At 43.0% G+C, this 14419-nt stretch overlaps 1 protein-coding gene across 1 annotated transcript in view; it reads right to left on the bottom strand.

Moving 5' to 3' along the window:
* Unc79 (unc-79 homolog, NALCN channel complex subunit) overlaps window positions 1–14419 on the bottom strand; it is a 200749-nt gene that overhangs the window by 88287 nt on the left and 98043 nt on the right. Inside the window, exons 20-27 of the mRNA XM_051150825.1 lie at window positions 14174–14315; window positions 10434–10513; window positions 10195–10343; window positions 7564–7721; window positions 6942–7123; window positions 3499–3700; window positions 2737–2916; window positions 1250–1315 (exon numbers count right to left, since the gene is read on the bottom strand). Of these exons, the coding sequence (XP_051006782.1) occupies window positions 1250–1315; window positions 2737–2916; window positions 3499–3700; window positions 6942–7123; window positions 7564–7721; window positions 10195–10343; window positions 10434–10513; window positions 14174–14315 (1159 nt within the window). The remainder of the gene's footprint in view (window positions 1–1249; window positions 1316–2736; window positions 2917–3498; window positions 3701–6941; window positions 7124–7563; window positions 7722–10194; window positions 10344–10433; window positions 10514–14173; window positions 14316–14419) is intronic.

Below are 14419 nucleotides of genomic sequence, written 5' to 3'. Positions count from 1 at the left end.
CATATAAGTGCACTGTGTGTGGCCTATGCCTGGTGCCCTAGGAGGCCAGAAGAGGATGTCAGAGACCCTAGAACTGGAGTTACACACAATTGTGAACCATCATGTGGTGCTGGGGATTGAACCTGGGTCCTCTGCGAGAGCAGCAAGTGCTCTTAATCGCTGAGCCATCTCTCCAGCCCAGATCTCATCTTTCTAATGACACTGAGTATCATTGGATCAGAGGTTCTTGTAAATTCCCTTCTCTTTCTCTGTTTTATTCTCTCTCCCCAAAGAAGAGATGTGTATAAATTAAAGAGGGGCTCAGCCACATGTTTACCATTCTTTATCGTTTAATCTCTTTCAAAAGAGAAAGGAGACTTTTTGCCACCACCTATTTCCTGTATTCACCATCTCTAGGGCCTTTTCATCTCTCCCACTCCTGAATTCCCATGTTTCCAGCGTCTTTTTATAATATGCAATTCTCATGATCTTCAAAGTCTCCTTACGGAATTTTCCCCCTCAGGGTGTCAGCCAATACCATTCTGAAAAGTTTTAACTTAAAATTATACTCAGATGAAAATCCAAATGTTGCTAGAATGACACTTAGTGAGCCTCTGAGGTTCACGTGACAGACATGCAGGAAGCTCAGGGACCTCTCAGTGAATGATGGCACCGTTTGTGTGGGCAGCATTCGGTTAGTAATGTCCTTGCCAACATCTGCTCAACACTTGGGAAACGCCATGCTAAGTTATAACCTGATAAGGAACATGTCACTCCGAATAAGACCTTCAAATCCTCCAAACAATGGAAATGCTCCTGAGAAACAGAAATGCTCAGACTTGCAAGGAATTAAGAGCAGCTCCAAGGATGAGCAGGTGGTGACTCAAACATAAAACCTTTCAGGATGCAAATGAAGCATGTGTTTTCCCTAAAGAAAACTGTTATCTATGAACATGGTGTTTCTATGTGTAGCTTACACATACAAACAAGGCATTTAGCAGCAAGGAGTGCAATCCTAGTCACGCCTGCTGTCCAGGGAGAGGTGGGCAATTGCATGCTTCTTACTGGACCGAAAGTCAATGGGATCTGAAATCACCAGCCAAGAAAACAATGCAAAGAATTGGCACACCAGCGGTTCAGACACTTGAGATCCTTGGGGGCTCACAAATCCTACTATCACTCTGGTCCAGTGAGAAATACTGGCTTCTCTACCTCGTCCACCTATGATAGAGACACTTGCACATGGCCCCTCAACATCAGAAGTACCCACCTGGTGTCTGTTCAGGTGTCCCACCGAGAGCCGGGGCAGACTGCTCATGCCTGGTCAACCTCACAGCTTAAAAATCAACAACAACTCTATTGAGATAAGCATTAAAGACAACTTGAGCCTAGAGAATTACTTGGTGCTGACTGCACTGGCTAGGAGAAGCAAGCTTAATTTCCTTACTTGTAATTAACATCACATAAAAGATGTTCACTCCAAACTTTTTTGTGTTTTGTTTCTGATCTCAAGAAAAAAATCTCTTAAAGCATCAAAATGGCTGTGTACATTAATTAACAAGGAACAGGAATAAATAAAATGAATACCCCCAAACTAGTCAGTTAGCTTATTAAAGGACTGGGAAACTCATATAAAAATTGCAGTTAATTTAGTCTAAGGTTGCTAGCCTGGATCTGAGAGCAACTTCTCCAGGGGCCATTATGAATTATTCTTTGGTGTGATTAACTTTGCTCTCTGAGAAGCTAAGGCTGTTAAGTCCTTAAAAGGCTTTCTACTGACTCTTCTAAGATTCAAAATACCACATACTCAGAGCTGGTTATAAAACAGAAAAATGTAGCAAAGAAAATCAACTCATGTTTATGATTAACATGATTATGCTTATCAAGCTGTTGCTAATAAGTGCCAACGAAAATGCAAATCTTCCTGTTTCGGACAGGAGAAGTGTGCTCAATACAGTGCTAACTGCTGGATTTCCCAGGTGGTATTTAAGATTAAATCATTTAAATATACTCATTCATTCAGTAAATCATTTAAATGTTCTCACTCACTCATTCATTCGGTGATTTGATTCTGCAGGCTTTATTATTTGCCACTTATGTGCTGTCATTAAACACTTGTATCTACCTAGTCATTTGGTTACTTAAGAAAACTCTCTTTAAGAATATAACAGAAAGACCTTTATAAAATAAATGCGGGTGGTCTTTTTAAATTGACAACAAAACTTATTTCCGTTTGAAAGTTATCTGAGGTTGAGTATGAATCCAACTTCTCTTTAGCCTGATTTTCCTTTTTCAAAAGCCACTATTTTGACTGGTTTTTCTGAGGGGTTGTGTGGTTGTTCCTAGCACTCATGAAATGACAATCATTCAAAGGTTGAACACTGCCCCTTTAGCTGTGTGGCTTTTGTTACCTAAGTCTCATTCAGAAACCACTCAAGTTCCCAGGCTGCCACGCACACCCTTATATCCTAGCACTCAGAAACAAATGTCTCCTCTAAGCCTTAGGCAAGGCAATAGTGGGTTCGCTACCTTTACATTTCAGAACTACTGCTACATCAGTCAGGAGTTTGCTGCACCCACAAACTAGAGAAAGCCACCCGTGACCTTTACATCCATGGGGTGGTTTTCTCAGGGACCAAACTTGATGAACAGGCTCGGTCTCTAACTGCGCTACTCTCTGTGAACACTCAACAAGACACATTAGCTCCCGGGAGACATTAAACAGATGTCACGGGAGGAAGAAGAGAGATACTCAACGGATTTTTGAGGTCAGGGTCTCAGGTAGGGAGAGCGCCCTCTTGGATTCCGCGGGCCCTTTCACACTGTCCCTCAGAGAGCGCACGCTCTTCTGCCGGTTTCTTGCAAAGCGCGCTCTCTTGATCTTCCACAGTGCTGCATCGCTGAGGTTGGCAACATTGGTTCTCACAGCAGTGATGGCTTTGCAAAAGGAATTAAAGACATTATTCCTTTCCTTGTCTGGACATGTGATACAGCTATTTTTTAAATAATCCATCTGAGTATAGCTTTGGGACAAGAAGACATTTTTCATACGTGCATGAGTCCCCCACCTCCCTCTATGACCATGACACATCTTACCTTAAAACATCATGACTACTGTCTATTATGACTATCACTTTTCTGTTTGACTTGTGAGGTTTGACTATCTAATTCTGCTACATTTTCCTCGTGAACGTAGCGCCTTAAGCAACTAAATAATGAGTAGATGGGAGTTTGCACAGTACAAATGTGTCTCACAGAACTGCGCATAGACATTCCCAACATCACAACTGGCTAATACTTAAAGAAAACGGTCCCAGATGGTTACTATGTGTCCCCTGGAAAGGGAAGAAAATTCAGATCTGAGAGGCTACAGCATGAGTAAATCTACAAATTAGCAAAGCACTCAACAGTTGATGGGCTGAGTATGTGAGGTCAAGATATCCTCTTCCCTATGCGGAACAAGCTACATGCCAATGTCTTAGCCGGGACTGTTTCCGACAAGTCTTTTGCCTTACTTACTTGTAGGAAAAGGAAATTCTTTGTTACAATCCAAATGCAGCTGAGCTTCCAGAGAAAGCGTCTCAAATCTATTGACAAAGAACTCCCAGCTCAAGGCAGGAATATCTTGCTTAAGAAAATGCAAGAGTAAAAGCTTGCTCAGGATGGTGGGTCGGTCCTTCACCACAGTGTCGAACTGGAAGTCAAGACAAAGACAAAGACCCTGGAAAAGAGAGATCAGACATGAACATCTAAGAGTCTCTAAGAAAACAACATACCACAAGGTCAACGGAACAAGGCAGTGTCCTCAAGGCAAAAAGATTTCACTGGGAGCATGGAAGAAAGAGGAAATAGTAGGACCCACAGGGTCCTGGAAACCTACAAGAAGAACTTTATGATAGGCAGATCTGGATCCTGGGGTCCTCCTCAAACTAAGGCACCAGCCAAGGAGAATATAGGCAGTAAGCTTCGAACCCCTACCAAGACCCAGCCGACGAACATGATACTCTCCACCATTGAGTGGAGAGTGAGATCTGACTCTCACACGAACTCTGGTGCCCCTTTTCTGACCATGTCCCCCGGATGGGGAGACCTGGTGGCACTCAGAGGAAGGATAGCTAGTTACCAAGAAGAGACTTGATATTCTGAGAGCATATATAGGGGGAGGGGTTCTCCCTCGGTCACGGACATAGGGGAGGGGAGAAGGGGAGAAATGGGAGGGAGAGAAGAATGGGAGGAAACAGGGGAAGGGCTAACAATCAAGATGTAATATGAATAAATTAAAAAAAAAAGATTTCACTGGGGATCTTTCCGATCATAAGTGTTGGAGGAGAAAAATGCACAAGGAAGTTTCTCCTGATTTCACAATGTCTCTTCAATTTTGATCCAGGGATGTGGACTAAATGTATGTCATTCATTTTCTAAATATTAAATGACACCCACTTCATCTAAATATCTGTGCATCTTTTTAAAAGAAATCTATAGTTTTCACTGATAAGTATACTTTCAACATTACATTTTATTTTATTATTGTGTGTGTGCACACATATGCACACATGCATGCTTATACCACAGCACATGGGAGGGCCAGAGGCAACTTTTGGAAGCCCATTCTCTCCTAAAGTAGTAGGTTCAGGGAATTGAACTCAGGTCCTCAGACTTGTGCCTCAAGCACCTGTACCAGCTGAGCCACCTCACTAGCCCCTAAATTACATTTGAGGACACATAGAAAAATGGTCATTATATTTCCTCACAATTCTAGCTTGTGAGTTTGTAAAAGAACAAAAAGTCATCCTTACTTCTTGGAATATGAGCAAAAAAAAAAAAAAAAAGAAAAAAAAAAGAAAAATACATTAAGACATTTTAAAGGGGAAATGGGTGGAACATCTACTTTTCTTTCTTTTTACGATTTTCTTTCTTTTTATTTAATTTTATTTTATGTGCATTGGTGATTTGCCTGCATGTATGTCTGTGTGAGGGTGTCAGATCTTGGAGTTATAGACAGTTGTGAGCTGTCATGTGGGAATTGAACCCAGCTTCTCTGGAAGAGCAGTCAGTGCTCTTAACTGCTGAGCCATCTCTCCAGCTTGGAGCATCTATTTGTCTAGTCAGTGGGCCTTTCTTTTAAGCTGATTCAAAGTTTAAAATGTTAAGCTATGCAGCCATCCCATCACAACTCAGCGAGTAGCCCTGAGCAGCAGTAGGACATCAGCAGCCTGGAACATCAACTGGGAAGAACCATCTAGAAGACTACTGAGTTTCGCAGTACATGTGCCTTGGGTGGCATGGCCCTGTATTTTTCCAGCCCCTACACAAGTGGTCCTTTATACTAGAGAAAATGAGGGAAGGAGGAAGAAAGAGAAAGAGAAGGGGGAGGGAGGAGAAAGAGTGGGGTTAGGAACATGGGCCTTTTTTATGCGTCACACTGGAGTCTGTCTCAGGTCTAACTGTGACTCTGGAAACATAGCTTCACCTTCCCAACCTTCAGTTTCTCCAACTGTGACACTGGGGGCCTACAACAAGCTATTCTAAGGGTTGTGGGAGGTGATGCAATATGGGGCACTTCTATGACACATGCCTGACAGTGCACAACCTGTCTGGCAAATGTTAGTTCCTGTCTTTGTTATTAGTTTTGATAAGAACAACAAAGTTCAAGCCAGTATCAGTGTGGAAAAAAACCAGTGGAGAGCCTAGTCTTGCCTGTCACTAATGCACTGTGTGCCAAGTCCAACAGTCTCTCTGAGGCTTTCTCAATACACAGCCCTCTCCAGGCCTCCTGCTTGAGTCTCTTTGGTTTTGATTCACGATGCTTCGTTTGTTGGCATCCTTTCCTATCAAGCTTCTCTTTGATTTCCCCTTAGAATCTAGCGCCTCTAACAGCAACTCCAGGCCAGAGGCAAACTGAGCAGGATGAAATCAACCAGCCTATTTTAAAACTGTGGCCCCCTTCCTGCCGCGCACAACAACGATATCTTTCTAAATAGTGCATCAGCATGTTGTATTAACAGCCCCACAAGAAGACCTGCAGAGTCAACTAACCTGAGCCCATGGGGGCTCACAGTGACTGGACCACCAACCAAAGAGCTTGCATGGGCTGGGTCTAGACCTCCTACACATAAGTAGCAGATGTGCAGCATGGTCATCATGTGGGTCCCTAACAACAGAAGTAGGGGCTATCTATGACTTTGTTGCCTTATTTTGGACCTCTTTCCTATAGCTGAAAAGCCTTGTTTGGCCTCAATGGGAGAAGATGTCCTTAGCCTGCTGTGACATGAGTTGCCAGGACATATTGGTACCCCTTAGGGACCTCCCTTCCTCTGAGAAGGAGAGAGAGGACTGGGGGGAAGGGAGCAGGGGCTGTGATAAGACAATAAAATGATTAAATAAATAATATTAAATATAAAAAAAACCATTTTAAAAACCCAAATGAAACAAGGTACCTTTAATAAGATATGTTTCTGGGATCTGAGCTCTTCTTGTTTCCATTATAACTTTAAAAACACACATTTAAATACATACAGATCTCCACTGATACCATCAGCAATAACATGAGTCTGCATGGTGCTACAGTTGGAGGACTTGTGTCCACTGCCCTAAAAGTTCATCACCCTGAAATTCAACCACTTATGTGACATTATTAGAAGGTGAGTCTTGGGGAAGACAAGGCCGTGTAGACAGAGTCCTCACAAATAGGACTTTTGTCCTTAAACAAAAGCCCGACATAGTTAAAGGCATCATCTATGAACAGAAAGCAGGGCTTTGTCAGACACTGAATCTACAAGCACCTTGATTGTGGACCTCCCAGACTCACTCCAGAATTAGACAATATAAATTTATATGACTGTATTAGTGACCCTGCTTTTAGTATTTTGATACAGCATAGTTAAAGGAGACACGTGACAAAGCCAAGGGTTGGTGGTATTGACAGGCAGTCTGCAGGGCTGATAATGTGCAGCCCCCATCACCTGAAGTGCTGGCCTCTTTATGGTGTCCAGCAGGAGGCCTGCTCTGGTGGCCACTGCAGGGTTGACATCCTCCACAGCTGTCAGGAAGCAGCAGAAGGCGTGTGCCAGCGAGTACTTCAGCAGGTGGTTTTTGGTCACTGAGTGAATATCCAAAAACCTACAAATGACAGCTACTTTTTCCACTGCAATATAAGATACAGAGGACAAAAGGCATACATGTATATATTAATAAATATTTTATACGTAATCATTTAAAATACTGTTCCATTTATTTATTTATTTACTTGTAGGCAGAGCATGCATATGACAAAGGGCATGTGAGGAGATCAGAAGACTATTGTGGGAGTTGGATCTCTCCTTCTCCCATAATAGTTCTAGAAGACTAACCGCCGGTCTTCGGGCTTGGAGACAAGCGCTTTTACCACGCCCTGAGCCGTCTCACTAGTCCCATATTCTCATCTACTTAAGCTTCATGAGAACTGAACCCCATAAGAAAAGAGGTTAACCTGGGGCTCTTATCTGGAAATTTTACATATCAACAACGTCGGCCAAAAATAAATTTCAGAACTGACCATCTGGTTTACCTCATGACCCAGAGGATTTTTAACTAACACAGAAGTACCTGCTTCAAACCTCATCTTCCAGTCTTTGCTGTTGAAGTTGCCGTTTATGATTGTCCAGAATATGTCAGCACCATGAGGAAGTGACAGAGCGTGAAGAAGGAGAGGAACCGCCAGTGAAGACAGCTGAGAGAACTCAGACTTGACGACTCTCCACAGGCTGGGAAAGCAAGGAGCAGCAAAGGCATTACACTCATCGCCCGCCGCCTTTCCTAACTTACGGTAGGTGTAGACGGTAGGTGCTGGTAGGATGCTCTGGGGGAGTGTGCATCCATCCACGAGACTATCATCATCCAAGAAACATTTATGTTTGGATCTGTTAATGTTTTCTGAAGAAATTACTTTTATGTAGCAATGTTGAAGAACATACTTTAACATAAAATTTCATGTTAAAAAATTCAGCTACCTCACTAGTGTTTCCCATTTCTTGTCTCCCCCCTGACACACACACACACACACACACACACACACACACACACACACACACACACACAACTTTTATCAATTCCACTATCTCTTGATCTTTGACATTTCTGCTTTCTGGAAATGGCCTATCTATATTATATTCCTTTCAAACTCTATTCCCACAATGCTAACTTAAATGTACCTGCTGCAGAGCCCTGTCCCACTCACTGATCCATAATAGTTCTTGGTCACACCTGTGATCTGTATAGAATAATCACTTACTGTTTGACACTGAATTACTAGTGCACAGGACAAAAATATCTCAGTTTACCCAAGATCCTACACTAGTTTATCGTTTGGAGGTGGTTTTCAAGGTGATCCCTTCCTTCAGCCTCAAAAGTAAACCAATGTATGGTGCAGGTGTGTGTGTGTGTATGTGTGTGTGTGTGTACCTGTGTGTGCTTGCGCATGTGCACACATGTGTATGTGAAGGTGCAATTGCCCATGAGTATATATACATGCGGAGGCCAGAGGTTGTTTGCTCTGTTGCTTTCCAGTTTCCTTCTTGAGATCAAGTTTCTGCACATACCTGGACTTCATGGCTTTAGTTAGACTGAGTAGCCAGCAAGGCCCGCAGATTGGCTTGTCTCTGCCTCCCAGAAAGTTGCAGTTACAAATGGTGTGCCTGGCTTTTAAATAGATAATTGGGGATCCAAACTAAGGTCCCCACGCTTATAAAGTGTGACTTTTATCCTCTGAGCCGTCTCCTGGCTCCAAAAGTACACCAAATTAAACAGTAAATATCTGATCATTCTTTATATTTATTATCTATCCCTTCCTAGACTAGAGCGAACAATCTTCAAAGTATTCTGGTTTAAATTTTTTTTCAAGTCATTATATTTGTTGAATGGATAAATAAATAAATAAATAAACAAAGTAAGTAAGGGCAGGTGCCTCTTGATTTTGTTACAAACAAGCCTTTTCTAAGACTCAGACTACTCTTACCTATAAAATGATCCTTTTCTGGCTTGCCTCCAGGAAGACAATAACAGATATTTGAAGGTGCTCAGGAAAAAAAAAAGCACCATAAACCCAGGGCACTATTTTATTAGTATTCTCAAAACCTCTATCTCTAAAAAGCAAGGGAGACAACACTCAGAGGGGTTCAGCCTCCAGTGTTCTTAGTTGCAGTACGATTGCTATCTTACTGCACAACTAATAGCTTCTGGTGGCGGATGCGGGTGAAGAAGGCTTCAGTTTTCATTACAAGGCTGGCCGCTGGGAGTTTGACCATGTTCAAATGAGTTTATGGGCCACACAAATTGGGGTAGGGGGTCAGGGGAGGATGGACTGAAGAGGACTGAGTGTGATCAGAAATTCCCAAATAATCATTAAAAATATCATGTGAAAAAAATATTTTCTTCCTTAAAGCCTGAATGTGAGGACAGAACCAAGTTAATAATTGTGGGCAGGAGTGGGGTGATTGCTATCCTATGGAATTACACTCGGAAGCATTATTTGCCACTGACATTTTTCTAGGGCCTTTCTTCTTCTTCTTCTTCTTCTTCTTCTTCTTCTTCTTCTTCTTCTTCTTCTTCTGTTTCTTCTTCTTCCTCCTCCTCCTGCTCCTCATCCTCCTCCTCCTCATCTCTTCCTCCTTCTTCTTTTTACATTTTTTAAATTTAATCACTTTACAGCCTGATCCTAGTCCCCTCCCTCCTCTCCTCCCAGTCCCTCCTCCTTAATGACCTAACAATTGAAAGTATACAGGACAGCCAGGGCTATGTAGGGAAACCCTGTCTCGAAAAACCAACCCAAAACAAAAGAGCCAAATGGAAAGTCCAGAGCAATCTTTATTTTACCTGTCTTGCCTGACAGAACCTAAGAAAATACTACTCTCTTCATATTTAGACAAAAGAAAAAGAAAAAAAATAAATAAGGTTGGGTGTGGTGCCCCATGCCTTTTATCTCAGCACTCAGGAGGCAGAGGCAAGTGAACCTCTGTGAGTTCAAGGCCAGCCTGGACCCTTGGAACAGTGAGTTCTAAGCAAGCCAGGGCTACACAGTGAGACCCTGTCCGAAGAACAAAAACAGAAAGAAGGAGAAAGGATGGAAGTTTCTTCATCAAATTAATATTCTGAGGAAGAAAATCCAGTGAAATAGAAGAAATTTTACTCTCACTTTAATTCTTACAACCGAATGTAAACAAAAATGCTATCAGTACATACCTTGCAATCAACATGTGGTCCTGAATGTAGGCTAAAAATTGAGGATGGTCTTTCCTCGCAGTGTACAAACACTCTCCGTGCAGACACAGAATCTTTAGGCAACTGAGCATATTAAAAAGAATGTCTGGCTCTTCAAACTTAGCCATTTCCTATGCGAAAGAACACAGTTACTGCCTTTTCTGAAACAGCAAATAGTTCCAAAACCAAACCAAATGTTCAAATATATCAGAAAAATCTACCTGGAAAATGGTGTATATTAGCCTCAATGTTACTGGAAGCTGTTGGTAGCAAAACTTTCTCTCCGTGTCATTCTTTACTGCTGTGGGAAAATAATTACACAAAGGTTAGTCAGCTCCTTTCCTCCCAATATTCATTAACTCATGAAAATCACTAAACCAGAGAAGATAAAAAGGTAGAAAGTGAGCACATGTTTGTAGAAGGTTTTTATTTGCTTTTTATATTACTATGTGCCCACCAGCATGGAATGCATGCCTGTGATCCCAGCACTTGAGAGGCAGAGGCAGGTGGATTCTGTGAGTTCAAGGCCAGCCTGGTCTACATAGTGAGTCCCAGGATAGCCAGACCTACATAGGGAGACCCTATAGGAAAATTAATAAAAATAAACCAGCCAATCAATCAATCCTCAATAAACACCTGTGCCCTTCTATGAGAAAATATGGAAAGCCTTCTAAACGTAAGATTCCCAGGCTCCATTTTTCACTTCAAGGTCCCCATGTTATCCTGGTGCCTTTGCTGCCTGAACCACCCCAGCCCTGGCCTTTGCTCCTGTGGGTGAAGGGACTTGGCAAGCCTTCACTAAGAGGAGATAAGCAGTTATGGAGGAGAGAGGTGCAGATGGATTAGTACCTAAGGCAAGGCTATGACACAGACTGACAAATGAGGCATTTTGAAATGGGTGAGTGTTTCTAAGTGAAAACACCGCTTAGGGACATCTCTTGTTTTGAGGTTCTCCAAATTCTGCCTCCACCACGGGGCAACACTACAGTGACCATATAGCCTTGCTCTATAGAGAAGAGCTCTCTAGCAAACCGGATATCAAAACTAGGGCAATATTATAGTGTGGGGGGAGGAGGGGTTTCCAAGACTCCCAGCCCTAGCTGAGGAGCTTTTGACACTTGTTGGTTTCAGGAGAGGGAGTCTGGTTTTTTTTTGTTTTGTTTTTTGTTTTAAAGAGCGTGGCCCTTGGTAGGTCTATTCTCTCCAGTGGATGGCCTCACACACATGAATATATGGGCAGCATAAACTGGAGTCTATGGGCTATCAAAAATAAAAATAAAAAGATGGAGCGATGGGGAAGTTGGGGATGCATTTGGGAGAAGTTAGGGGAGAGACGGGATGAATATGACCAAAATACATTGTAAGAGATTTTCAAAGAATTAAATAAATATGATATGTTTAAAAGCTGCTGGAAGGTGGGCAAAATAATGTACGATGTGCCATTGTAAACTGTGGCAATTCCTAGGACCAGAGGCAATGGCAGCCAAATCCTCTTGGTTGATATGTCACTTTCTCGGTGCTCACCCACTCAAAGGCATTTGATAACGCTAGTGTGTCATCAGTGCCTGGCTTTTTTTTTTTTTTTTTTTTTTGTGGTCAATGTGAAAGTGAGCATATCGTTTTAGTAATAGTCATAGCTAGAATCTATAAGAACTACGTCTACCTTCAAAATGCAGAAAGAGGAAACATGTGAAAGATGTGGAAAGCACTGCGGGTGCCGATGCAGCGCCCAGGGTTCCCAGCACAGGAGCACAGGATCACCGTTAAAGGCCAGAGCACAGAACCAACACCAGTTTCCGAGTGTGTAGGCAAATATCAGAGGAGAGATACGGTATTCTGTCTTTTTGTGTCAGAATCTCACAATACACACCAAAATAGCTCAGAGCCCATGAATCTCCTGCCTCAGCTTCCCATGTGCAGGCAATGCAGGCACACTTAGGAGTGAGTTTTATAACTGTGTCTTACAAGACGCCAAAAGACAAAAGGAGAAAATCAGGCTGAGGCTGTGACAGGACCTTGAAGCGGGGCTTAGGACAGGGGTGAACAGGGCAAATGTTTTAAATAGAATTTGTACCGACTCCATAAGGAAGACTAAGTGACCTCATCCACACCCACATCTGTAACCACATCTGCAGACTCAGCGAAACCAGGCTCACTGGAGAACCAGGCTGCATCTGCTCTGAACAAACATAGATTTTTTTCCTCTTTGAGGTCATTATTCTATAAACAATACAGTGCTTTAGAGTAACTCAACATTGGGGCACTTGCCTAGCATGCACAAGGCCCTCGGTTCAATCCCCAGTATTGTGAAATTAAATGTTATAAGTAATCTAAGGATAGTTTAAAATTACATGAGAGGATATGCATAAATTATGTACAAAGTAATTGTACTTTGCCATTTTATGTCAGGGACTGGGGCATCTATAGAGAAGAAGGAGATAAGTCTTGCAACCAATGTACTAGTCATCTGAGGCAGGAGAATTAATGTGAATTCAAGACCAAACGTGGGATATGTGGTACGTTCCAGTTCAACCTGGACTCCACAGTGAAAGTCTATCTCAAACACAACAAAAAGAAGCACAAATTACCTGGGTTGTGTGCTGTCAAATAAAACCGTTTGTTTCCACAGAAAGAGTTTAAGTCATCAGATCCTGGGTGAGGCCCTTGCTTCCCTTGGGTAGAGAGCTTGACAGAAACACAACTCCAGCCCTGCATATCAGCAGCTGCAGCCCTAAAGCATGGCCATCACCTCCAAGAGACCAGGAGGCCCGAGTTCCAGCTCCCATCCCTACTCACTATGCAATCAATGAGACACATCAACTCCTTCCAGCTCTTATTTTCAATAAACAGTGTGAGCCAGCTAGTCGGGGTCTATTAACCATTTTTAGCATCCATCCACATAGACTCAGTTAGGTATACCAAGGTTTTTGAGGCGATAATATAGTTATCATGAACCACAGAAAGGCGTCCCCGATCAGGGTTTGCTGTCCACCAAAAGGATAAGGCCCATGCTTCCTGGTTCTAGAGTGGACCTCCCAGGAGCAAGACAGTCTAAAATAATAGGAGTAGAAATTCTTAAAGGCTCCCCAATATGTCCCGGGCCCTGTACAAGTCCCCAGAGCATCACAGGTCACATGTAGGAGTCTGGTTTTCCCCTAGGCACGGGGAAACATCTTAACTCTCTGAAATGTCGGGTGAGTGGGAGGAATCAGGAAATGACTCCTGCGTCATCCTGCCTTCTTGGTGCCCTCTATTCACACACCAATAGCCTTTAAAGAATTTATAAAGAAGCCATCCTTCCAACTAAAAATGATGACCAGCCCCAGGGCACAGCTAGGCAAGGTGCCTCTGTCTAGGGTCTTGGGCAATCTCCCAGGATGCAGATGTTGTGTGGACCCAAGTTCTGTTGCCTATATCCAAAAGCACTTGGCTTTGATCCCATGCCCAAAATATCTATTGAGGCTGTCAGCACCTTGCACCTGAGCCATTCTCAGTGTCTTCTGCACAGAGAACACAGCGCACTATGTAAAGTTCACCTTAGGTTTCTATACTACGAGGATCTAATAATAAGATAACAGGGGCTGGAGAGATGGCTCAGTGGTTAAGAGCACTGACTGCTCCTCCAGAGGTCCTGAGTTCAATTCCCAGCAACCACATGGTGGCTCACAACCATCTATAATGTGATCTGATGCGTACTGTATACATAATAAATAAATCTCTTTTAAAAATTAAGATTATAATTAACAACAAGATGCTGCTGCCAGGGAGAGACTCTACAACTGGCATCCCCTGGGGGCAGAGTAGAGCTGTTCACTTCCTTACTGGGTGGGAGGTGCTTTATCTGTACACCCTACACTATTAGGAGCCAGCATTAGACTTGTCCCAAGTTGCTACTTGGGTAAGAAGTTGTATAAACCGGAACATGTGCTCTCTCTACTTCCTATCAGCCAAGTTCACTTACCAGCATGTTCTGAGGGCGCTGTTCGGTTGCCTGGATTCTCTCCATGCTTGGCTGCTGGGTTCTCCTCCTCTTCTCCCTCAGGGCCTATAATGAACTCTGGTCTGGAAGAAAGGAGGCTATCTTCAAGGCTGTCTGTGGGCTCCTGCAACAAATAAAAGCATCTAGGTGAGGGGTGGTAAAGAACAGTTTGTTCACATCAATAAAGGTGGCTCAGCCAGTTCTACCTAACCTTGTGGTAGCCAAGAG

Source organism: Acomys russatus, chromosome 1 (genome assembly GCF_903995435.1).
Source record: "Acomys russatus chromosome 1, mAcoRus1.1, whole genome shotgun sequence".
In the NCBI taxonomy this organism is placed as follows: Eukaryota; Metazoa; Chordata; class Mammalia; order Rodentia; family Muridae; genus Acomys; species Acomys russatus.
Note: the sequence above shows the minus strand (reverse complement) of the source record. Positions and strands in the feature narration are given on the sequence as shown.